Here is a 26054-nt window from a genome sequence, read left to right as displayed (position 1 = left end):
TAGGGATGAAGCAGAGCCCCCAGCGAGCCCCCTACACCATACTTCAAGACTGCGACACACTGTTCCCTGGGGGCCGCGTGCCAGGCAGGCCTGGCAGGCCAGGGGTCCTGTGCTCACAGAGTTGCCCTCAGATGGGGGTAGGTCCCCATAGTAGCACAAAGGCCGTGGCCAGGTCAGCCCCGTGCCCAGTCCTAGCGGAAATGCCCCTGGTTTGTGGGCTTGGCTCCTGGGCCAAGACAAACACCCTCAGAGACTGTGTGACTGCTTCCTGCACCTTCCAGGGACTAGTGAATAGAGACAGCCAGGGTCACAGTGAGATGCCCAGAGGAGAGGCAGGGGCCAGTGCTTAGGGCACACAGGGGTCCCGGGGTACAGCTCCAGGACTGAGGGAGGCAGGCCTGGGGTCGGCGGCAGGGGCGGGGGAGTGTCCCGCCCCAACTCAGACGCAGCCTGGGAAGGAGGGCTGAGCTCGCCCAGAGGCTGCATGAGAGAGCAGCAGGGCCGGCCAGGCAGTGGCAGCACCTGGGGGAAACACCAGCCTCACTGGCCTCTTGGCGAGGTGGGGGGTAGATGCAGAGGCCACGTGCGGGCTTCTGGCCCATATAAGCAAATCTCTCCAAGGCTTCCTCGTCAGGGCAGGCTCCCATCCTGGGCCGGCCACCTGTCTCCATGGGCTCCCGTGGGCTTGCTGATGGGACACCCGGCCCCCATGAGAGGAGGAGGTGCTGTGGGCAGGGCGGGGACCAGAGCCAGTGCCCGAGCTGGCTGCCGGACAGGGCGAGGCTGGTCATTCTGCAGACTCTGGTCAGGGTCCCTTTGCCAGCTTTGCCTCCCTCCCTAGTGGGGGCAGGGGCTGCAGTGTCTGGACTCCCCTGAGGCCTCGCCTTAGAGATGGTGCGGGACACAGAGACCCAGCAGGCAGAGCCGGTGGGACAGCATGCCATGCAGACCAGGAGTGCCCTAGGGCAGAAACCAGCACAGCCAGGACTGTGCTTGGTAAAGGCCCTGTGTCCCCCCTCTGGCCTGAGAGAGGCCCCTCTGCTGGCCAAAGGGCAGTGGGTGAGTTCCCGCCCCCCTGGCCTCTCTGCCAGGGTTTGGGGTGGGGGACCACATAGGGACTGCATGGGGCGGTCATGCTTAACTCAGCATCGTGGCGCCTGCTGCCCAGGCGCGTGCTGCCCCTGCCCTCCTGCAGGGTGAGTGAGTCCCCCGAGGTCTTGGCAGCAGGCAGGGCTGTGTGGCGGGGTGGGCTGGAAGCCCTCCTCCCCGCGCCAGCATGGCCTGCCAGACACTTCCCTGCAGCCCGCGGGGCCTGCCCTGGGACCCCAGCCCTGCGCCTTCCCTCCTGCACCCCCAGGGCCTGGCGCGCGGTCATCCCCCGAGGGCCATTGTCTTCAGATGAAGTGAGCTCTTTGTCTGGATGGGCTGTGAGGATGTAGTTCAAGGGGCCTTCCGCTGCCTTCCCGGCTCGGCTCCGGGCCTCGGAGCCCCCAGGGCTGTCACGCTCTGGGCAGGAGGCCTCAAGGCCATGATGGATGCTGCTGAGGCTCCCAGGAGCCAGCCCAGGCAGCAGGCCCAGCAGGCTCCCAGCCCATCAGGGGAAGGTGTGGTCCGATGGGGCCAGGTGGGCACAAAGACCAGTCGGTGACTTGAGGCTGCTCGGGGTACATAGTGGGACCTGGGCACCAGGACTCAGGTCCCTCTGACCCAAAAGGCAGGTGGTACAGTGCAAAATGCAGATGCCGCCATGCTACCCTGGGTCTGAGAGCACAGAGGAGTGGGGTTGGGGGCACAGGCGAATCCTGGGCCCATCAAGTCACTGCACTGGCTGCAAGAGAGCCACAGGGAGGCTGGGCTCCTGGTCAGGCCACGTGGTTGTCAGACTCGGAGCAGGGCATGGGCCCCGCCTTCTCAGGTTTCAGAGACCGTCCCCTGCCTAGCTTGGGCAGCAAAGGAAGAGGCAATCAGGGAGGGCTTCCTGGAGAAAGCCTCAACACAGAGGCCCACAGGAGGCAGGGGAGTGAGACTGGGAAGATGAGGTGTCCCAGCTGAGAGAATGGCAGGTGGGAGGCACAGGGGCACCTCAAGAGTGGGTGGGGATGAAGCTGGAGAGGGAAGCCGGGCCAAGGAGCTTGGGGCTCAGTCCTTGGGGCGGGAACTGGCCTGGTCTGACCCGTGCTCCAAAGAGATGGCCCAGTGTCCCGGCTGTGTACAGGAGGCAGTGGGGGTGAGGAGTGGGGAGGAGCCAGGCAGGGGTCCAGGAGAGGTGGGGGGCCATGGAGGCATCGGGGTCAGAAGAGGTTTTGGGAAGAGAGGATGAGATTTGGTGCTTGCTGGTGGTGGGAGGGCAGGCAGGGCCAATGACCCGGTCTCTGCAGCATGATCTCTGTGCATTATCCCCAGTGTGAGTAGGCTCGGGGGAACCCCGATGCTCCTGGCCAGACCTGTGGGCTTAGAGGTGCCCACGGGCTGCAGAGGTCGAGGAGCTGGGGCGTTGGGGCCTTAGGCAGGCAGGGAGACCCTCTGGCCTATGCCCACCCCTGCAGCCTAGCCCGAGGACAGTAACCTCCACTCATCTCAGGGGCCCCTGCCCTGGCCATGGGTGTCGTAACCACCATCCGGGCCAGACACTGGGGCCAAGTTGCTGGAGGTTTAATCACTGTCACAACCCTAACCACACACAGGCAGAAACTCCCACTCCCGGCCAAGAGAGCCGTGTGCACGGCCTTCCCCAAGGGCGCACAGGCGAGGAAGACTAGAGGCGCCGCGGGGACCGCCGGGGCCTGCACGTCCGGCCCCCATAAGGGGCTGCGAGGACAAGAGGGGAGCCGAGCTGCCAGCACGGAGCTTGATTTATACCTGATTCCCACCCGCTGCCTGGGCCCGGCGGAGACCACAGCCCCGCGCCGTGGAAGGTAGCCAGGTTTGAAGTCAGCCTGCTTCCCGGGCCTCTCGCTTGGCGACCTGAAAAGGCCCTGCCCAAGAGAGATGGAGCTGCCCTGGGGCATCGGCCCTTCCCGGGTCCCGGGGGCCAGGCCGAGTGATCGGAGAGTTTGCAGGGTTACTTGGGGGCTTACTCTTAGGCCCAGAGGCCGTGGGCAGGGGCGGGCCTTAGGAAAGAGCACGCTGCATGCCCACCCCTGGACCAGCACCCGCTCTGCCAGGCTGTGGTGTGCCCTGGAGAGGCAGCTGCTCTCCTGGTGGAGAGACCCGAGAAGCAAGTGAGCGTACTTGTGCCCGGAACAAGGTGCAGACAGTAGTGGCCGGGACAGCAGAGCGGTTGTGATGGGGGAGGTCACTCCGGGAGGGGCTGATGTGTACACTGAGACCTCGAGCAGGAGGGTCACAGGCCAGCCAGCTCTGTGCAGGGACCTCGGTGTGCTTCTGAAGCAGCGGTCCCTGGCCTGAGGAGGGCAAGGTGGGTGAGTCAATCTTAGGAAAAGAGCGGTGGCCGAGGCTGGGCAGGCTTGGCTTCTGCCCCAGGGACGCACTGATCATGAAGTGTCGAACCTACAGTCTGACTGGCCACAAGTGATGGATGAACAGTGGTGGTTTGGGGGAGCTTAGTGAGCCGGTCCCCAGTAGATGCCCGAGCCTCTACAGCCAGCTTCTGCAGCCAGTGTTGTGGTTCTTTGACAAAGGAAGTGTCTGAGGCTCCCGGAGGTGAAGGCCTGCCTAGGCCGCACAGCATGTGAGCAGCCTAGCTGGGACCTGGTTGACCAGGTCTCTATTTCAGGATGCCAAACCATCAGAGAAAAGCTCCGCATGCTGGCTCCACCCCCAGGAGTGCAGACCCAGCCACGTGGTTGTCGCAACCAGACTCCAGACCCCAGGATTCCACACCCACTTCATGGGCTGGGGCAGATAGAACAGGGCTGGACTCCAAGGAGGCTGTGTATCTGGACAAGACTGGGCTTCCTCCACCCTTGGCCTCCCTGTGTCTTGTGCCGGGGACTGCTCAGACCCTGGGTCCTGCGGGTTCAGGAGGTTGGATCAGCCCTGGGCCTCTAGCCAGCTCAAGATCCCAAACATGACCCCACTATCTCTGGCAGGGTAGGGGGACACCTGGGGGACTGGTGCCCAGCAAGTGTCTGAAAGGGGAGGGCTTGTGTCTCATCTCCTTCTACCCCTTGGGCCCATCATCTGCTCCTTGTCAGCCCCGGCGGCTCAGATCCTGGTGGCCCACCCCTCACCAGTGCAGGGTCCAGCAAGGCCCCTTGGGGTGTGGAATCCCAGTGCTCCCCTCTTGCAGCCAAGATCATCAGGGCATGGCTGAGCAGCCCCTTGAGAGCCAGGGTAACCCCCCACATGGAGGGGCCACAGGGCCCACTCTGTCCTCCTGGCCCTGGTCGTCCCATGGCCGCTGGCCTTGGCTGGCACATGGCCTGTCCCCAACTCCGCCCTTGTAAGGCAGGGCAGGGAGCATTGCCAGCCTCGGTTCTTGTGCTCAGTCTGAGCACATGGTGCCCTCGCTCCGTGGAGGCCCAGTGGGCAAGGCGGCCGCACCCCAGTGACAGTGAGGCTCCTGGAGACCGCTTCCTGAGGGCCTGAGGCTCCAGCCCCTCAGGGCCTCCCTGAGGGCCAGGCAGCTCCGAAGAGCCTGCAGTCCTCAGAACTCGGTGCCTGGGGACGCTCTCCATGGTGACTTTTGCCCCAGAAACATGGGGCCTCGATGAGCTGGATTAGAGCCCAGGGTTTGGACATCTGGGCTACCACAGAGATGGTCACCTGGTGCTGGTAGCCACAGGGCCACAGACCCCTGCCGGTTTGCCGGTGAGGCTGTGCCGGCTGCACCTTCACCCCAGAGACCTTTGCTCCCCACCGCAGCTCCAAGGATGATTCAGCCCCCCATGTGGGGGTGTGCAAGGACGCCCCTCCCCCACCCCCACCTGAGCCTCCATCTGAGGCTCACCGAGGCGGCCCCACATCGGCTCTTGGGGACACATGCTTTTCTCTTCCTGATGCCAAAGATTTTACTGGGCTCCCCTGGCCCTAGGAGCAGACACAACAGGAGCTGGGTCCCTGCGGGTGACCGTGGGTGAGAGGAGGCTGGCCCCGAGGGCACAGTGGAGAGAGGAGGGGTCTCGAGTCCAGAGCTGCACTAAGAGAGCCCTGCCAGGGGGCTGCCTGGGCCACATCGCTCTTGCCCCTTGCCTCAGGCTCCCTGGCCTCAGCCAGTGCAAGGGCTTCCTGTGTCCTCCGCAACCTTGCCCTGGGAAGCCCTGGCCAGGCTGCCAGAGGCCGCAGCTCATTGCAGCCTCCTCCTGAGCCCCAGGTGTCTGGTGGCCCGACATGCACCGCCTGGCCGACCGCATCCACCTGGAGGAGCTGGCCCGCATTGGCCTCCTGACTGGCAGCGTGGACGCCATGGTCCAGGTCCACCTGGGAGCCGTGTTCATGCCTCACGGGCTTGGCCACTTTCTGGGCCTCGATGTGCACGACGTGGGAGGCTACCCCGAGGTTAGTGTGGGGCGTCGGCCCAAGCGGCCTGCCTGTGAGCTGGAGCTGAGCCTGGCCCTCCCTGGGGGTGGGGTGGGGCTCTGGGACATGGCCGCAGTGTAGGGGACAGGCAGGATGAGAAGGACTGGGGTTTTGGCAAGGCCTGCTACCTCTCCTCCCCCTTCATCCAGGGGTTGATCCCGACCCAGGTTATGGCCCTGGTCCCCGCCCCCCATGCCCAAGGGCCCCGTCCTTACATGAAGGCGTCTCCCCTGGTGGCTGCCTCCACAGAACTTGGCGGGCAGTGGGTGTGCTCTGCACAGGGCCCAGGGCTGCATGCTGGGGGCAATACCTGCCCTGAAAGTGTGCAGTGCACGGGGTCCCCAGAGGGCCGTGGGAGCCCCAAAGCTGCGTCTCAGTGATGTCCTGCCTCTGGCTTCATTCATCAAGCGTGACGAGGCTCCTCAGGCTGGTGGCCAGTCCATCCTGGGACAAGCTGAGCCCAGCGCCCCTTGCAAGTCCTAACCCCACCCTCTCCTGGTACAGCTTCTGTCCCCCCAGATGCCTGGGCCAACAGGGCCCCCATGGCCTCCTTGTTGCCAGGAGGCATGCTCAGCGGGACAGGGAGGCTTGTGTGGGCATCTCCAGGCCAGGCCTTCCCCTCCCCCTCCTACTGACCAACCCTTGAAAGGACCACCCAGACAAAGCTTGAGGCTTCAGGAGGCTCTGCTGGGCAGGTGGCTGCAGCCTCCACCAGCCGCTGGGTGGGGGTGAGCTGGCCCTGCCGTCTGGCCGGGTGCCCGAAGCACAGGGGGGTGGATTATGCAATCGGTGCACGCCCTGGGGCCCACCAGCCAGTTAGCCAAGATGGCTTGGCCCCTTAGCTGCAGGGTATTTTGAAAGCTCTAAGAACGATTTTTTGGGGGGGAAATTGCTCAAGAGAAGCATTATTATTCAATTATTTTTTTCCTCAAGTGTAAACAGTTAAATTTGGAGAAACAAAATCAGTTTTAATTTCCTAATTTCTATCCATCACACTGCACGCAGGGAGCCAAGAGCAGAGCCTTCCAGACATTGTTAACTGAAGTTCGTTATTCATTAGTCGCCAAAGTGCTTTTTTTTCCACCAGAGAAAATTGGCAGCAAACTATTTTCATCTTTTCCAGTAAGCGGCCCTTTGTGCTCACGGAGTCTATTCTTCTGACAGATAAACATTGTGGAAAAAAATATGGCTTTTCCTATAAAAGTCATTTGTTTTATTTCAGGCTTACAGACACATCTGGGTCTCCTCTGCCTGGAGCCCAGTGCAGCAGAGGCCCCGTCAAGCCCTGAGCCCAAGCGGAAGCCGGCGTGGACCCGGCGTGGGCATGGTCCCCCCACCCGCAACAAGGCTGAAGTCCCCAGGCCTGAGGGGCTCGGCCTCTCCCCTTCATAGGGTCTTCTCCCTACTCAGCCCTGCCTCCATCCTTCTCCCAGCCCTGATCTGGCCGTCCTTGGTGAGGCCTATAGGGCAGACTCCTGGGAGCGAGTGCTCTGCAGGGGTCATAGTCAGTGGGTGAGGGCAGGCACATCCTCCTGTGCCCCCCAGGATCCATTCCATTCATCCCTCACCCCCAGTCTGAGCGGTGGTCCTGAAATCTTCTGGAGAGAAGGCCGTCTATACAAGTTTGAGCAAACCCCCCACCCTTGGCGCAGCCCCACAGCCACCAAGGAGATCAGGGAGGCAAGACCTCATCAGCTCTCTGCCTCCGCCAGGCCCCTGACTTTGACAGCCTTGGAAAGAAAGGGTTGGCTTTTGGGGGCAGCATGAAGGGAAGGGAGGGGAGGGGCTGCCCAGGGGGCAGACGCAGTCTTCAGATAGCAGGAGATAGGCCACTGCTACCCAACCCCCCGCACCTCTCACCTGAGCACAGGGACCGTCATCCCAGACTGTGCCCTCCTGCGCCCCCTGCCCTCCTGCCCAGATGTTCCAGGCACATAGTACTGTGGGTCAGGTACCACACCAGACGGGCATCTGTGCCCAGGGGTCACAGGACCTTGGTGTCCCCTCGTCACCTGCATCCCAGCCTAGCTCACACCTGGCCAGGGTGGCCGTGCACACAGGGCCCCGCTGTCCCCGGCCTTGTGGAATCACGGTCACAGCCTTCCCTGCTGTGCCCAGCCATGGATGGAGGCTGAGCCAGCCCGTTTCTGGTTACCTTACATGAACCACTAATTGAAGTCTGATGTTCTTGGCCCCCAAACAGTCAGAAATGACAGTTCCATCTCCAGCAGCTGGGCTTCCAGTATAGAGCCACGAGCAGGGCAGGGCAAGCCCAGAGGCCGACCAGAAAGCATGCCTGCTGCCCGCTTGCTCCCAGGCCTTGGCCGAGGGCCAGACGGATGCCTCCAGGACTTGGGGAAGCAGGGAGATTTCTGCAAGTGTCCTAGGTGCCACCTGCCCCGTCGGCCACGCCCATGTGAGCGCTGGGGGACAGCTGAGAGCCAGTCCCCTGTGGCCCAGCGGAGGCCCAGCACACGGGCGTGGTGCGGAGCTGCCCTGTGTGCTCCTCGCAGGCCGCACCCCCAGGCCATGCACACGGGGTGGGTACATCTGTGCACACGAGCCAGGGCTGGTGTCCTGCTGACAGCACCTGTCCCTCTCCTGGGAAGCCACATGGAAGACCTGGGCCTCAGCTTGTAGGGAGCCAGGCCCAGCGCTTCAGGGCTGGTTTCCACTCTGCCTGGAAACCAGCTGCCTGGAAGAAAGATGCAGCCTGGGAGGCCCTGCAGCCTCCTAAGAGCTTTTTTGGCTTCACAGGTTTGGCTTCAACTGCTTCCCTGGCGGGGAGAGGGCCTGGGTGAGGCAACCGGACCCCCAGCCAGCCCCCTGGGTCAGCAGGGGCAGCGTGCCTTGGGTGTGTGCACGAGTGTCCATGGGGCACAGTTCTAGGGGTGACAAGGGGCAGGAACACAAGAAATCTAGGGGAGCGTGCAGAGAGCAGAGGGCTTTATCTGAAGGACCATGGGCTGCCCAGCAAGTCCGAGTGTGAGCTGGAGACCCCCGAGGTCACAGAGCCTCCTGCGACTCCAGGGGGACCCAAGGGGCCGGAGCCAGGCCCCACGTGTAGATAGATGCCTGCACAGACGGGCGGGTGCTCTGCACGCTCGCCCGTTTCTGTCTGCCTACCTTTGAGGTGGTGGCCCTGGCCTGGGGCTGCGCCCTCCTGGGTACCCCCTCACTGCCCTCTCCCCGCACCACCCCCGCAGGGTGTGGACCGGATTGACGAGCCCGGCCTGCGGCGCCTGCGCACCGCCCGGCACCTGGAGCCACGCATGGTGCTCACCGTGGAGCCGGGCATCTACTTCATCGACCACCTCCTGGATGAGGCCCTGGCTGACCCTGCCCGCGCCTGCTTCTTTAACCGCGAGGTCCTGCAGCGCTTCCGTGGTTTTGGTGGGGTGAGTGCTGATTGCTCCCAGAACAGCCCCTTCCCTTCCCTCTACACCTGTCACCTCTTTGTCCTCCAGGACAGGAGGCACAATCTTGACTCTTCTCACTTGAGAGACACCTGGCCCACCCTTTCTCATGGTGTGTCACCAGCCTTCAACACAAGTGACACAGATTCCTACGAAACTCCTGCCCGCTCCAGGGACTGCCTGGCAGGGACCACCTGGCAGGGGGCAAGCCGGGGTAGGAGGGTGGGGCAGCAGATGTCCTGTGGGAGGCACCTTCTGCCCAGCAGCTGCCCACAGTGGCCTGAGGCCATCTCCCCATCCCGGGCCATGCAGCCCACTCCGCAGAAAGGGCTCTTCCCACTCAGCCTGGAGCTGTGGGGCCTGATGCTCAAACTAAGCACGCAAGGGCAGCTCAGAGATAACGAGTGTCCGTCCGTCTGACCAGGTCCGGATCGAGGAGGACGTTGTGGTGACTGACACTGGCATGGAGCTGCTGACCTGCGTGCCCCGCACGGTGGAGGAGGTAGAAGCGTGCATGGCGGGCCAGGACAAGGCCTTTGCTCCCTTCTCTGGCCCCAAGTAGAGCCACGGGTGTGCCCCAGGGTAGGGGGCTAGGCCCCTGCCTCACAAGTTGCTTCGTGAAGGGAGGCCTGCTGGTCAGCCCCAGTGATGCTCAGAAATCACACATGACATCATCAGCCTTTGATCAAGCCCAATATGCTGTTTCCCTGAAGAAACTTTCTTACTCCTCTTCTGTGGGATCACACCCTTCATCTAAATGTCTTTACTTTGCTTGAGTGACAGCGGCTTTTAGAATGCTAATTTTTAATTATCATGTTATTTTCAATAATCCGTTCTCTTTACTAGCAACTAAATGTGTATTTTGCTGTAATTTGTATTCTGCTCAGGATGTTTTCTCTCAAGTCAATACACAGAATGGAATTTGCAATAAAAGATTTTCTAAAATGGACCTTTGTGCCCATCCCCCTACCCCCCATTCTTTTTCCCTTTGCAGATGAACACATGCTCGGACCTGGTAAGTGACCCTGCAGAGCCCTCTGGGGGCCCAAATGTGTAGGTGGGGTTCTTTTGCCTCCACACAGGTGCAAAGGCGGACCGTAGAGTAAGAAGCCTTTTTGATATGGGTGACTCAGTGGTAAAGAATCCACCTGGCAATGCAGGGGACGCAGGAGATGCGGGTTCGATACTGGGGTTGGGAAGATTCTCCAGAGAAGGGAACAGCAACCCACTCCGGTATTCTTGCCTGGAAAATCCCATGGATGGAGGAGCCCGGTGGACTACAACCCATGGGGCCACAGACGTGACTGAACACGCACGAGGCACCGCCTCAAAGCTGGGTTCCCGACGTGGCCAGAACTGCGCAGCACTTAAAGCACAGTGAGCTGAGAACCTGAGACTCACCGACCCCTTGTCCTTCGTCTCCTTTTCCTGTAGGTATGCTAGTAAAGCCAGCATCTGTTTGAGAGAGACTCCCGCGGCAGGCAGCACCGTGGCAAAGGTGGGCTCTCGCGCTCCTTCCACGCTTGCTGAGTCCACTTGTCTCCCACGAGTGGAAGCCCACTGGCCAGCTCCACTTGGAGGCACTGGAGCCGCCCGGGTCCTCTGGCTCAGTCCCTGCCAGTAGCCGGACACCTGGCCTTCCTCTGCTTGCTCAGCCTTCCCACGGTCCCCCAGACCCACCCCCACTCTGCAGCCAGCTTCTAGAATCCTGCACACCATCCCAGGGTTGTCTCTGCACATCTGGGAATTTCTGAGCCAAGGTGAAGGGCAGGTGAGGACAGATGTCACAGATGAAACCTTGACAGGATGGAGAAACCATAGCCCACGCCAGAGGCTGTTTTTAAGTTACTGAGGAGAGGAGTACAGACTGATTCCTTCTATGCCAATAATACGAAAGGGCTTGCGATGTGGCCTCATTAAAATGAAGCAGTATTCGTTTCAAATCACTCTTTTTTATAAGTTATGAGATTTGTAACATCCAGTTTTTAAGGTTTCCTGCTGACAAGCAGATATGTCCCCTAATAATGATTATTCATGATATTGAGCATTTTGAGTAATGGCTGTCTTTCTGGGGGTCAGTTTGAGTTCACCAAATTGCTCACCCCCAGCTGTACCTGCAAGCCACGTTCTATACACAGGGTTTCAAGTTCCCCCCACCCCCAGGATAAAACCAGTTAAAATTAGCTTGTAACTCTTAAGTGGACACTTTAGTTGTGTTAACTGAAAATTACATCTTTCTCCATCCTCCCCTTTAGATGTTTTAATACCAAAACTGCCCATTTCACATAACGTTTGCTCTGATTATCAAGCAAGTCAACAAAAAAGTTCAAGGAGAAATCTCAGTAACTAAGTGCTCTTCATCCCAGAGGGACAATGGGGACAGAAATGGCTGCTTGGACCCAGGTGGGTGACTCAAAGGGCGTTCTTTGCAGGTAGGACTCAGGAACACAGTAGTCACCTACTTTGCCCCATGTTTCAGAGGCTGCGTTCAAGTCCTAAGTCTCCAAGTTTTGCAGAAATTTGTACAGCTTCAGAAATTCATCAGAGACCGTTCCAGAAAGCCATACAGTGCCAAAAAGCCTTTCCAAAATCCAGGAAAAGTCTAGGTATTCATTCAAGAAATGAGTATCTCCTATACACCAATATTGGCATAAAAACAAGACCCCAGCTCTCACAGCCTGGAGTCTCCTGAGACTTCTCCTTAAACATGCACAAACAGATTGTCTCAAACGCTGGAAAGTGCCAAGAAGGAAAGTAAAACAAGATTGACTTTGCCTAGAAAGCCAGGGGCCTGAGACAGAAGGGTGTAAAGTGAAAAGTAAGAGGGATGAAGCCATTCCAGAGCTGTGCTAAGGCGGCTGGCCCTGGGGTAGAGTGCTGAGAAAAGCCTTGCCGCCAAAGCGGAGGGATGCGATGATGCGGGAGAGGTGGGCTCGGGTGGTGGCGAAGACAAGAGCAGAGCCACATCCCAGGGAGGCTGGGTCTTACCCAGAGTGTACTGGGGAGCCATGACGATCTGGAAAGCATGGAAGGTTCCAGGGAGACCAAAGCCAGGCCAGAGAGGGCGATGTCTCCTGCAGAAGGTGGGGCGGGGGAGGTGAGGCCAGAGAAGTCCAGAGACTCAGGAGGCAGAACTGAAAGGTGGCAATGTACAAAGGCAGCTGGTCCAATAGCTGCTTCCCAGGAAGCAAGACTTGGGTAAATGGGCTGCAAACAAGTGTGACGTGTGACAGGCTAACAACTCCATTCTCTTCCAAGCCCTGTTCTCTGGACAGCCCTGCATAACCTTCAGGTCTGGAGTGCTGGGAGGAGCGGGGACTTTGCAGTCAAGGGGTATTCGGGGTTGCTGTTCTCCCCTGAGAACGTGTAAAAGGTACATGAGCCCTCACTCCCAGGCAGCCACCAAGCAGGTCTAAAGTGCTTTTATTGAAATAGGGCTGGCACCCTCACAACCATCTTGATGAAGAATTTCCTGACAAGTTATTGGATGCTAACTTACAACTAATTCATAAAAATGAAAGGGGATGTACTACCCGCAGAAATCATTACTGCACTACAGTTTTCATTAAGATGCAGTGAGTAGAAATCTATTTCCCAAGACATGAAAATAACTGAAGGATCATAGAAGACAAGGATCTAGATGGTGTCTTCCCTTGAGACACTCAGCTTTTCTCAGGCTTGTACTTATGAATTCCTTTTTACAGACACTCAGATGAAGACAGTGCATGTACTATACACTACCCTGAAGGCAGAGGCCACCCTCTTGAGACACTAGGTGTCCAAGCAGGATGCGAGTTTCTGCTTCCTCTCTTCTGGTATATACTTTTACATTAGACTAGGTGACAAAGAATGTAACATAAGAGGTGCTCTAAATTCAGAAACAACTATGTTCCTGTCATTAAGGGAAGCCTAGACTTGGTTGCTCAACAGTAAAGACGCCGCCTGCCAATGCAGGAGGTCCAAGAGACATGGGTTTGATCCCTAGGTCAGGAAGATCCCCCGCAGAAGGAAATGGTAATCCACTCTAGTATTCTTGCCTGGAAAATCCCATGGACAGTGCCTGGAGGGCTACAGTCCATGGAGTTGCAAAGAGTTGGACACAACTGAGCACAGCAAAGACTTGGGACAAAAGAGCCTCTGCTTGCCCCCACACCCGCCTCACCCCTGCCTTGGGCTGAGCACATAAAGGCCGCAGGCATCTATCTGCCTGCTGCTCAGAGCTGGCGAACAAACTTGGATTACTTTCTTGGCATCTAACAAAGAAACTCACAATGAAATACAGGCATTATTCCAAAGTGTTTTTTTTTTATTTCAAATCCATTGAAAGAAATAAAATTATATTTAAAAAAATAGAGTTATCTCACAAACTGAGGGAAGCCAGGAACAAAAAGAACAAGTACTTTTTCCTGAGAGCAGATCTAACAGCTATAGAATGGACTTTATTCCTTCCTAGCTTTTGTCAGACAAAAATTTTCTATTTCTAAGGCATCGAAAACACTCCGAGTGCTTTAACTGGGTTGTTCAGGTACAAAGCTTCAAACCTTCTAATGGGGATTAAGAAACATCAAAAGCTGCTATGATTTCCTTCCCTTTAACCCCAAACATTAAAGTGTACATACTTCTTACCTAAGTTTGAGAATTTCACACTCATGACCTGAATTTCAAAATTCTGGTCATATTTTATTAAAATCTTACTACTTCTTGGTAAGAATGTCCAAAGTCTGAGCTCACATCCCAGTAACTCAAAGGGGCCAGACAGCAGGAAGCACTGCACACTGGCACCACCTGCAGCCAAGACCAGTCAGAAAGCACCCACCCCAGAAGACTCAGATGCAGCTAGAAGTTTATACGGAAGCCTAATTCCTAAACCACTAGACCTGCCAGCAAAGGCGGATCATATCCTAATGGTTCATATGAAACCTACAGAACAAAAAAGTTACAAGTCATTTACAATTCCCAAAGCTCTACATTTGCCCATTTCCCATACTTGGTTTCCCTCCATTTTACACTGATAAACCTATCAAATGAAAAACTTTCATTCCCAAATACTCCAGCAAGACAGTCAAGACCATGGTTAACATTTTTCTACCCTATGCATAGAACGGCACGACTGCTTGTGCTAGTTCTGATTTGCAGAGGTAAAAGGAAAGTTTGAATCAATTGTTCCAAAAGTTCCAGTCTTATTTTCTTCTTTGAAATAACCAAGTACATTCCTGATGATTTCCCTAAAGCTTCTTTTCCAAGATAGTTAGGTCACTTCACATCATGGGTAATGATAAATTCCATGTGGACATCCATTTCTGACAGATACTGTTTAGTAAATAAAGAGATTAAAACGTCTGTAGCACCTCTTATAGATGCTTGAAGATTCAGGAGAACTGCCTGCATCCCCAGTGAGGTGCTACTGAAGACTGAGCAGGATTCTGGGGCATCTCCTAGTTATTTAAAACCTCCATCAACCTACAAGTTGATCAATACTCCAACCAAGGTAACCAACGTTGGACCCTAACGGCAACCCCTATCCTCTCTGCTGGCTCTATCGGGAGTTAACCACCCTGGGACGGTGGCTCTCGTGGGAGAATACTGGGCTCGTGTCACATGCGGAAGGGACTCTCGGCCTTTGTTAATGGCTTTGCTGAGCTGCAGGGCACTGTGATGTCTTCTGCTGACCAGAAGGGCACAGACACCACTCTTCCATCCACCTGAGGGTGCAACTTGAATTGCATCCTGGTTACAACGCCCCAGGTTCTGGTATGCAACAGCAATGCAGCCTAAAATGACCATGTTCAAATAAGACAGCTGGCGGCTTTGTGAGTCCGAGGTGACTCAGCCTCTTGTCACCACCCTGGGTCATCCAAAAACACACACTGGAAGAAGAAAAAAACAGACTCCAACAAATCTGAGCTAGAACTGCATTAAAAGAAAAACAAGGGCAATCAAATCTACCAACACTGATACGATCCAGATCCTAGAGATTCCCATTCTAGCGACTCCACTTTTTAGTCTCAACAGAAATATCAATATCCTGAGTTCTATCAGTATTTTCTTGCTGAAATAATTTATGGGACATAAATGCATACAAATGAATAAAAAGTGGTACAAAAGTCTGGAAGAATATAGCCCACTAAGAAATGTCACAAAAATAATATAAAAAGATGTGTTTAAGTGAAATAAATTAACTGTTTAACCTTATACTTTCAAGTTTTCTTAGGCTATTATTTTGGGAAATGGCATGGAGTTGACAGTGTATTATTCTAAGAACCAGTTGGTTATGATCAAATTTAAGTGATCCTTCACAAGAAATTTTTGCTTTCAAAATCCTCAGCCCCACCGCAATGTATCTGAACACAGGAGAGACTACCTGCTGAAATTAATATTCAAAATCCTAACCTGCAATTTGAGGGACATAAACTGTTAAGATGCTCTGATTTACTAACTAGGCTGTGCAGATGGTGTAAAAGGAAAAAAAAGCTTACTAGCATCTGCACAAACTAAAGCTGATACGGAGTTTCTCTAAACCTTGTTTTTTTTTAATTTTAACAAAATAACGCCAATCCAATAACCCAAAGGTATCCCAAGAATGTAATTCTAATATGCTTTGCTTTTACTTTTAAAAAACCTATTTGCTTCCTAAATGCTATTTCTATTTTTAAGCCAACTGGCTGCATACTACCTTTAAAATGCAATGGGGTTTCTTTACGTAACTTGTTATCAATATTCAAAAAACTAGTATTTGTTGGGTAAAACAGTACTAGTTATGCTGAAACAGGGTTTATGCCATACATAAAATCACTCCAAATTATAAAATGATTGGTTTCTATAGCCCTAAGCATTTTTAATACACAATTTAGAAACGAGTCACAAATAGATGAACAGAGATGGCATTCAGCTTTCTTTCATCCAATTAACCATATCCATTAAAACCAAGACTCTTCCATACGACTTGCCAGTTCCCCATTCCTTTTGTCAACCTAAAAAAGAAACATTTTTTTGGGAAGTCAGCATTTATTAAGAACATCAAGGTTCCAGGGCAGTTTTGTTTTTTTTTTTAAACCATATACCTTTAAAAGTGTTTTTTATCCCCACAAAAACTCTTATCATTTAAAACCAGATATTCAAGTTACACGTCTAACATTTTTAGCTAATCAGCTCTTCAGGGCAGACCCTAGAAAACAACCTTCAATGGTCTCTGAAAAATGGCGGTTCAGCCGCTGATACAAGAGGTGTAGGTAGTCACACCTTAAATGTTCAAGCCACAAAGTGTGAAGTTTGCAAGGGGTGAGCTCTACTGTCCTGCCTTATCAGGATTTGCCGTACTTTCAGTGCTACTGGGTTGCACGTTATCTGCGAGGTTGTGTGCGTGCTCAAGAAACAAATCTTTCAGTACACTTAATTCCTTAGTCAGCAATTTAATTTTTGCCTCCAACCGCTCATTCTCTTCCTTGAGCTGACTGACCCTCTGCAGCGTATCCTGCGCCTTCTGCTTGCTTTTCAGCCGGCTCTTTTTCACGGCCATGTTGTTCCTCTGCCTGCGCTGCCGATACTCGTCACTGTCGCGATCCACGGGGGAGCTCTTCTTGCTCTGCTTGCTGGGAGGCACAGCTTTGCCTCCGCCCCCGGGGCCGGCGGGCACCAGCTGAGGAACCTGCTGTAAGCCGCTGGCATGAGCCTGAGTATGGATGACACTTATTCCGTTCACGCCCGGGGTGCTGTTCTGCGGCGATACCTTGCTCATTTGGGCACGCTCCCTTTTCAACACAGGACAAGCAGAATGAAGACAAGGTGATCAATGGTTTCCACACTGAACTGCCAAGAAATCTTCACATGTACCTATTTAAGAAAAAACTGCATTAAAATATTGGAAATGACAAGATCAAATGAGATCAAATTGACATGTACTTAACAGCAGGCCAATATTAACTGCTATGCTGAGAAGCGTCTACAACAATTGCCAACTGTTCCATGTTTCAGAAGTCGAAGTCACGTAATTTAGAGGAGTAAGTTAATACATAAGCACCATACGGCCAAATTTAACCCACCTGAATCCCTGAGGGGACTGCCCATCTGTGATTGTTATCAAAAATGGGAGGAAAAAACAAAACAGTATCACTAATTAGGTAGCACATATGAATGACAGCACTTGGCAATCTGCAAGAGAGAAATGTGAGGTGTTTCCTTTAAACAATTACAACAGGAGAAACAGGGTGCAATAAAAGAGGGACAAAGTTCCAACTGTTGGTTCCAGTGAAATCAGAAGGCGTCCTGAAATCCTCAGGACGCTGCACTGCCGTCTCTGCGTGGCTCTTACTCTAACGTGCAGGCTGAGCCATCACGGACCTAACTCTTCTCCCAAAGCCTATCTGTATGGGATATTTTGAAAATGTGTTTTCTGGCTTGTTTTTATTTTCCTAATGACCTCAAATGATGGTAGTTTACAGAGATTTCCTAAGTTAGTTTCTTGGCTCATTGCGGAGCTCTGAGACACCCAGTTTGCTTCCCCATCTCATCAAGCTTCTAGTGTTTTCCTAATTCTTGACATAACTAGTAAACACATCTAAACACTGTCAACCTGATACCACAAGGAGAGCAACAAAGGCCCTGATGATGCATCCAAGGAGGTGCAAGCTGGGAGTCAGGCTGGCCCGAGAGCCAGCGCAGCAGCAGGCCTGCAGCCACCTGACGCTGCTCAAGCAGCACAGAGGACAGGCCAAATCTGCAGTGCTGCCGCGAGAAACGAAAGTCACGCTTTCAGAAACCAGTCATATTCGGATTACTCTGTATCCGAGCTGGTCCTAAAACTGCCTCAAGATGTGTCAAAAGCAGACCTAGCCTATCATCACGAGGCCACTTCAAGACAAACTGTCTAAGCTGAGTGAATTATGCCCACCAAGAAGTCACAGCGCTGCTGGAAATGGAAGAAGCAGAGCAGGAGCCATAAAGCCACCCTATTCTCTTTCCACAAAACTGCATCAGTGGAAAAAACCTGAAGCCACAATTATGAACAGCTTCGAATGAGCACACCTCACAATTCTTAAGAAGAGCTTCGCCCAAACCTTTAGCGAGTCATTTCTGCATTGGCCTGTTTTTCAAAAGGCCATATATCATCGCTCTCACTGTCTATCAGGCCACACAGGCAGTCCTGAGCCAGAGGGGCCATCTGTTCTCACTTCAGTACTAAGGAAACACCAAAAGCTTCCTTCCAAACCATAATGGATATCTACTCCAAGTTTATCTTCAGTAATGAATATTTCACAATTTCCCTTGATAATTTATCACGTTGCCTGTTTTTTCTTCCAGTTGAAAAGTGGCAGTTCGGTATAATTTGCACCGCTCTTAGCATTAATAGTGTTACTGGCCATCTATACTACTGCTTATCTACTAAAGTGAAGTGTTTACTCAATTTTTAAGAGCTTGTTTAACACCTCTCCTGGGATTGTCTCAACAATCAATGATTATGTTCATCTTATTTATCTTCTATATACCAACTGGGTTGTTAGTCTTTAAAGCTGATCCCTAATAAACTCAGAGATAACAACAATCCAAAGAAGTAGAGACCAGGAACCAAGCTGATTCTCATCCTGGCTCGGACATCCCCTGTCCCACTCTGGACACACCCCTTCCCTCTCTGGGCCTCCATGTCCCCCTCTGCAAAGGAGGGATGTAAAATGTCCTCTGACGCTGACAATATACCATGAACTTCAGTCACCAAAAACACTTATTACAGGCTCCAAACTTAGTGAAGTTCATGCCCGTTTTTGTTCTCAAAGACACCGGAACAAGGAAGGGCGCTTTCACCTCCATCTGACTCATCTTGCCAAGGTTCTGAACACAGCAGACAAGGTTTTGAAAATGAGTCCTTGGCTTGTAAAACAAACAGTAATCATCAAAGTGGTAAAAAATGTAAGAAAGGGAAACTGGGAGATTTAAAAAAAAAAAAAAAAAAGGGTAAGTTCCCCAACCAAAGACAAGCCAAGAAAGTAGTGCTCAAGGTGAAGTTATCCACCATGGAAAGGGGGTCAAAGGGCTAACTGGCGCTAAGACTTACTCCAGACAGATTACCAATTTCATTTTTTACTCTGAGTAAAGCAGCTACCTCGAAATGCTGCATACAGTTTACAGTTCTGCAGTTTACACTGTTATCTGTGCCTTTGTTTCTTTCACAAACATTTATTGAGCACCTACAATGGAAAACACGCCTATTTCAATCTGGATGTTCAACCCTAAACAAAAGTCTGGCTCCTACGTGGACAAATGCATTCCAAAGTTCAGCCACAGGAAGCAGCGTGGCACCTTGTTTCCTTGCTGTGAACCCCTCCAGCAGGAAGCAGGAGAAAAGCTGAAAAGCAGCAGTTCCCAAAAGCAGGGCCCCTGAACCAGCGGCATCAGCATCCCCTCGGCAGACATGCAAATGCTCAGGCTGCCCCAGATGTAGGCAGCAGCAGCTCGCAGGCAGCAGCAGCTCGCGGGCAGCAGCAGCTCTCGGGCAGCAGCAGCTCACAGGCAGCAGCAGCTCTCGGAACAGGGCTAAGCCCTCGTCTTGACAGGACCCCCAAGCAACTCTGATGACACTGACGTTTGACAGCTACTGCCACAAACCAACCACAATCCTCAGAAAGATGGGCTGAGTGGGTACCATTTTTTAAATTCCAATTTCTTAAATCAAGTGACATTCATTCAAATCAGGGATACACTGAAAACTCTAAATGCTAGAATGAGTACGGCAAAATCAAAACTTTCTCAAGTTTTACTTGGGACAATAAATGTCTCAAGCATTTTCCTAGCCCTCTTGTCATTTTTTTTTCATATATATACAATGAGATATCCCTCCTCTCCTTTCCAAATAAGTGTTTAATTCCAATTTCCCCAATGAAGATCTACACTCCAAAATATTCAGATATCTGTCCCTTGTTCCCAATCTGTTCAAATCATTGGTACTACTGGTATTCTACCCACCCATCTCCCCCAAAACACCTCACTCCACCACCTCTCTCCCTTCTATGCCACAGTCACCTCAGGCTGGCATCGTCTCTCAGGGGCACAGCCTGCCCCGCTTCAGCAGTGCTCCCCCAACCACTGTCTCCAGAGCAATCTAACACTCAAACCTGAGTGTGTCGCAGCCTCTCTCTGAAAATTCTTCTGTGGCTTCAACATACAGATCAAATCTCTTCAGGCCCAGCTCCCTTTCTCATCACCCCTCAACAATACTGGAAGCCAACATCACTCCCCTAAATGGTCTGCACTTTGTTCTTTGTGCTTCTGTCCAATTTATTCCCCTAGTTTTCCTGTCAATGCCAGCTCCACAGCGTGGCTCCCTGTAGCATAAGCTAGAGGCAGGCTTCCATCTTTATCATCATCTGCCCAGCATCCAGTGGTGGTGCTCAAGAAACATTTGTTGAATACAGTCTCAAAAGGCTCAGAGAAAACACTTATTTATTCAAGTGTCTTATATAAAAATAAGATTCTCTAGCATTAAAATCTCTTAAAACAACCATAATTAAATTGAGTGCTACTAAGATACACACAGTCTTACGATCCAAAGTTCTTGGTCTGTCTTAAAGGTATACAGGAAAATAAAAACATTTGCTACTCTTGTCTCCAGCCTATACAGTGAAGGTCATTCATGTCTGGTCTTTGCTTCTTTCAGTGAGAACCTTTATTTTCCACTTTGTCCAGTTACGTTTTTCCACAACCTCAAGTTCTTAGGCATTTGTTCCCAGGGATTGGCAACTCAGTACTACAAATGAAGTGAAGGTAAGCCATCAAACTTAACACACACCCAAATGAGCAGGATTTCTACATATTTGCTATGCTGGCTTCATGACCCAAAACGGGTCCACAAATGAGTATACTCCTTCAGGGAGCAGATAAGTGGTCCACTGGAGTATAAGAAGAAAATATCTTTTGTCTTTTTTTAATGTCATCTTTTTACTCTAGTTTTGGTGTCATTTACAACACACAGGAACTATTAGTAACACACCACACTGATTATAAATATACATCGTTTAGAATCATGCTCTTTTTTCTCTTTCTTTTTACTGATAGGTCTGGAAAACCAAAAAGGTAGGAGACCAATGTACCTATCAGCATAAGAACCGACAGAAGCATCCCCTACCCCCAGCCTAAGAACACACAATAAACATGGAATTGTGACTACCTGTGTTTACCATTTCTGTGATCAGGTGATGCAATCTTAGGGCATAACACCAAATTCAGCCACATGAATTCTGCCCTATTCATCTTTACCTAGGACTCACCAGGTGCTGTTTAAATCCCTAGGGATGAAACTACCCGTCCAAGATCAGACAACTTTGCCGAGGGTTATGACATGATCTTGAGAAGTTAAAGAGGATATTCTGGGGGTAAACAAAAAAAAAAAAAAGAAGTTTAGGTTCCACCTATGCTTTTCAGGCAGGTATTAAAATGGCTGAATCTGCCAAGTGTGCCCACCAGAAGTAGGACTCAAGAAACTGAAAAGTTCTTCAGCTAACTAGCATCCTGTAATTATTCAGCCTAAAGTTTACACTAAGTTTTTCCAAAACAGTGAATCAACTTTAAGAACAGCTTATCCCAAATACTACTCAAGGAGTAACAGCTGACCAGATTTTAACTTTTAGTTATCAAGGGCTTTTAAAGACTAAATTTCTTAGTAAAGCAAGCCTCCATAGTATTTTATTTCAAATGTGTCTCTGAGCATCCCATATCCTACCTGAATTAAAGGATAATCTCTTCAAACAAGAATTAACTGACTGTATCCTGGGAGAGAGAACTACCAACTTTTGGGTAACCCACCAATGTTAAACACCTTTCTGAAACGGACACATTTTATGTAAGATGCTATATGACAGCACAAACCTCAGATCAGAGGAAAGCTAAGCAATTAAAGCTTCTGAAGAATAAAAACCCACAAGCTTAATTCGAAGAACAGATTCTCCTTCCCCTCAAACATGCATTTTCCATCCTCTCCACCTAGACACCTCCGCTGGCAGTTTTCCTTACTGTGTTCCCTCCAAACACGCTAATGAAGTGCTTCATTTCTTGCCCTCCTCTTTCCTATTCAACTCTTGGTGGCTGCACGTTCATCGAACGCTCAACAGTCAACACAGGATACATATTCGAAGTACAGCTCCATAAGGAAACACAATATTATTTGAGTAAAGTCATATATTTAAAAATCAACTGCTTTCCCTGCCTACTTTTCTACCAACTTCTGAACAGGATTCCCGACTGCCCGACACCGAGCCGTTTAGGACGTGCAGGAAATAATCCCAGGTGGCGCTCAATAGGACGCGATCCACCTTCTGCTATTCTGGGAACACCCTTTATCCCCAGGGGCCAATACGAGCCTGGCTAGTCACACTGCAGAAACAGAGGGCCGGGTTCTGGAGTGGGGCACAGCTAGGCTCGCATCCCGTTCCGGGCCGGCAGCAGGGGCGCCGGGGGAGCGTGGGGGTCGGCGGGTGGCGCCGCGGCGCTGGGCCGGGGCCAGGGATGAGCTCAGCGGCCCCGCCGAGTGTTGCCGGCAGGTTGCATCAGACGCCGCGCGGGGCCGCCGCCCGCGCCGCGGGCCGCGCGGGGCCTTCCCAGCAAGCCGGCCGCCCAGGGCCAGGCCGGGTCTCCTCGGGCTGGGGCCGCGCCCACGCGAGCGGCCGGCGGCGCCGCGGCCTCCTCCTCCTCCCTCAGCCCGCCTGCGGCCTCCTTACCTGGCCCCTCCAGCTCGCCTGCTCCCAGGCGGCCTCCACTCCAAGCGGCCCCGCACGGCGCGGCCCGACCCGACCCAGGCCTCGCAGCCCGAGAGTCAGCCAGGAGGAGCGACGGTTACGAAACCGGCAGCCTCCGCCCGTTCCGCCGCCGCAGCCGCCGCAGCTGCCACCACCACCGGCTTCCCCTCCTCGCCGGGTCCGCGCGCGCGGCCGCCGCCGTCGTGACCAATGGGAGCGCCGCCTTGCGGGGGCACGCCCTCCCCCCCCGCGACGGGCAGGGCTCCCAGCCAATTGCGGGAGGTCTAGGCGCGGGAGGCGGGCACGTGGCGGAGGCGTATCCCACGGCTCGGCGGGGCGGGCGGGGCCGGCGGGAGAGGCTGCCCGGGGTTCCCCGGACGAGCGCGCCGGGCGGCCCACCGACGGGTGGGCGGCCGGCAGCTGTGAAGGTTCGGTGCAAATTGGGGAACCAGTTAGTAGCCTCGAGAAGGGAACACCTGTCTTTGGAAATTTCCTGAGATGATGTTTTGAATCACCGATTTCTGTTTTAGTTTCACCTCGTCCTCGGGGAGCTCCGCCTCGGCGTCGCTCCCGGGAACAGTTTCCCGGAACGACCCACCAGGCTCGCCTCCTGGGACGCTGGGCGCCCGACGGACGCCTCTCCGCCAACTGCCAGCACCACTTGGAGGGAGCCTGGAGAGAAGACCTGGACCTCAAGGCGGTGAAGGCAGCTGCAAACTTGTTGAAAGACGAAGGGAGCAAAATTTTCCCAACGTAGGATTAGTGTTGATGTCGCATTGGTGCAGACTCTGGTTATGGGGGAATGCATTTCCACGATCCGTTCCCTTGTGCTGTACTGTCCTCCAAGTGAACAGCGACGTGATCTCAAAAAATGGATGGCAGCCCATCTTTATTTATCTAAGACAATCCACAGGAGAATCTGAAAGCTATCACAACCAGGAAGCAGTGCACAGGGTGAAGTCAGATAGGTTTGATTGCTTCCTCTTAGCACTTCTTATCGTCCAAAACCTGGAGTCTTTGAAAGAGGAAACGTTTCTTCATCACCCAGGCCATAGCACCAGCTCATCGCATAAGATTGTTTCGAGGAATCAGTGAAGAGATGATAAAATATTTGCAAAAAAATAAAAATAATAAAAATCAAAAGGGGGGGGGGGGACTGCAAATGAGCACTGATAACCACAGAAGCACACTTGGTAGAATGACACAGAATCATCAAAAACACCATGGTCTTTCACTTTGGCCCTTAGTGTTCTGAGTTGAAATTTCTTTGATCAAGATTTTAGCACTGTTAAAACTGGATTCGATTTTGTTGCTCACAAAATCATAACTTGGCACCCACTCGTCCCTAATCACTTAAAAAACTGCATAAAAAATAAAGTATAGGTAGGTTCATGTAGTCTCTGGTTTGCTAACCTCTCTGCCAAGCTGCTCCAGCATTCTACGTGTCTGTCTGGGCAGGCCTTCTTCCACATTCAGCAGATCTAGTCAATGCCAAGGAGACTAGAGTATTTATTTCCTCCTCAGCTGGTAGCTGGTAATTCTTTCTTCTACTCAGTTTACACGTATTTATTTGGTGCCAACCATGTGCTAAGCTGTCGGGAATCAGCAACAAACAATCCCTGTCTACACGGAGCTTACACTTAGAAACATTCAGTAATCACACAATTTTCTAATGACTGTTTTCACTGTTATTTTAAGAAAGAAGTACATGATGCTGCAAGAGATTATGAGAAGGGAATCAAACCTGGTCTATGGGTTAGGGAAACCCTGTATGATGAGTAGGATTTGCCAAGTGGTGCAGATAAAGAGAATGTGTCTTCAAGTTAGAGGATCTCGCTTATTTAAAAGGTCTTATGAATTCGCTCAGTCGTATCTGACTCTTTGAGACCCCATGGACTGTACCCGCCAGGCTCCTCTGTCCATGTAATTCTTCAGGCTAAAATGCTAGAGTGGGTTGTCATATCCTTCTCCAGGGGATCTTCCTGACCCAGGGATCAAACCCTGGTCTCTCGTATTGCTAGCAGACTCTTTACCCTCTGAGCCACCAAGGAAGCCCCAGAGGTCTTGAGATGGGAGAAATTTAAAGCCAGAGTGGCTAAGGCACAGTGCCCCGGAGAAGAGTGATGAGATGGACAGGACCTTTTGGCCTGGGAAGGGATCTGATTCTTACCCTAAAAGAGATGGGAATCCTCTGAAAGACTTGCTCTCATCGTAAGGAAATGAGGAGAGCCTGGTGGAGCTATCTTTAGTTTGAGGAGATCCACCTCAATCCACCTCATGTGACTATTTCTTGCATGTCACAGGGACCCAAGCCACTACAATCAGAGAAAAATTTCCTGCATAGATCTCTGCCTCACTGATACTCAATACACAGTCTACAAATCCAGAGAACTTGTAAACAAGTAGTACCTTAAAATCCCCTCCAAAGGACTTGAGAAGTAAGACCTCCTATAATTGAATAGGCTAATTACCTGAGAGCGACTGCAATTAACTACTTAGTTACCTAACAGGTATGGACTCTGGTGTCAGGCTGTTCTGTTCACAGCTGCACCTCTTACTGGTTGTGTGACCTCAGGCCAATTACTTAACCTCTGTCTCATCTGCAAATAGGGAGACCAACGATGTCTATCCAATAGAACTGCTGTGAGAATTAGAGTTGATAAAAGTTAGGGCCCTAGAACAACCTGGATGATACAACGTTGCTGTTAGTGTTGTTTAGTTGCTAAGTCATGTCCGACTCTTTTGCAGCCACAAAGACTTTAGCCCACCAAGCTCCTCTGTCTATGGGATTTCCCAGGCAAGAATACTGGAGTGGGTACCATTTCCTTCTCCAAGGGATCTTCCCAACCCAGAGATTGAGCCTGCATCTCCTACACTGGCAGGTGGATTCTTTACCACTGAGTCACCAGGGAAACCCCTGATACATGGTAGGAGCTCAGAAGTATCAGCTATTATTACCATGATGCTCATAACTGACTTATAAACCAATTATATCCACAGAATTATAGTAAACTACAATACACTTCAAAACAAGGTCACACTGTGCTTAATATTACTTTGATGATTCGAGCACTGAAATATTCACAATATTGAAGATGATGTTGACTCGATAGTGTACCTCAAAAGGCATTCTTTAAAGGATAATTCCCTTAGTTACCACATTTTATCATTTCTTCCACAGAGTGGAAAAAATGTTTAGTAATTTGAAATCTCTTAGAATTTGAAAGCCAGATCAATAGAAGTTTGCCATGGAAACAAGTATTTACCATAAATGTATCTTAAGTACTCAGAATAATATTTAAGTATGATAAATGTGTATCTGTAAAGTTTCTGGAAAATTAATATACCAAATTAACCACCTTTGACAGATCTGGACCACAGCTATAATATTCTGAGGATTGAGATAATGTCTGTCACAGGTTTGAGTCTCAATAGATGG

The 26054-nt window shown here is 51.9% G+C and overlaps 2 protein-coding genes across 4 annotated transcripts in view; one reads left to right on the top strand and one right to left on the bottom strand.

The window, feature by feature from the left end:
• The window catches only part of PEPD (peptidase D), a 118707-nt gene extending 108861 nt beyond the window's left edge, over nt 1-9846 (top strand). For both annotated transcript variants that reach the window (XM_060398032.1, XM_004015144.5), the window contains 3 exons: nt 5276-5460; nt 8688-8879; nt 9322-9846. In XM_060398032.1, coding sequence (XP_060254015.1) covers nt 5276-5460; nt 8688-8879; nt 9322-9459 — 515 coding nt within the window. In that variant the 3' untranslated portion in view covers nt 9460-9846. The remainder of the gene's footprint in view (nt 1-5275; nt 5461-8687; nt 8880-9321) is intronic.
• A 3336-nt stretch (nt 9847-13182) lies between these two features.
• On the bottom strand, nt 13183-22791 carry CEBPG (CCAAT enhancer binding protein gamma). Of its 2 annotated transcripts, XM_042231953.1 has the most exons (3): nt 22598-22791; nt 21152-21250; nt 13183-16727 (listed from the first exon to the last, which is right to left on the bottom strand). In XM_042231953.1, exon 3 carries the CDS (start codon nt 16630-16632, stop codon nt 16183-16185), a length of 450 nt encoding a protein of 149 aa, XP_042087887.1. In that variant the 5' UTR covers nt 16633-16727; nt 21152-21250; nt 22598-22791; the 3' UTR covers nt 13183-16182. The 2 variants fall into 2 exon arrangements, with proteins under 2 accessions (XP_042087887.1, XP_014956034.1); XM_015100548.3 differs by lacking the exon at nt 21152-21250.
• Between the last annotated feature and the right edge of the window lie 3263 nt (nt 22792-26054).

Source organism: Ovis aries, chromosome 14 (assembly GCF_016772045.2).
Source record: "Ovis aries strain OAR_USU_Benz2616 breed Rambouillet chromosome 14, ARS-UI_Ramb_v3.0, whole genome shotgun sequence".
In the NCBI taxonomy this organism is placed as follows: Eukaryota; Metazoa; Chordata; class Mammalia; order Artiodactyla; family Bovidae; genus Ovis; species Ovis aries.
The sequence above is the reverse complement of the archived record's forward strand: the minus strand, read 5'-3'. Positions and strand labels throughout refer to the sequence as shown.

What these genes read in the sequence shown, in the direction of transcription:
- CEBPG (XM_042231953.1), bottom strand. Translation starts at nt 16,632, where the DNA reads ATGAGCAAGGTATCGCCGCAGAACAGCACCCCGGGCGTGAACGGAATA.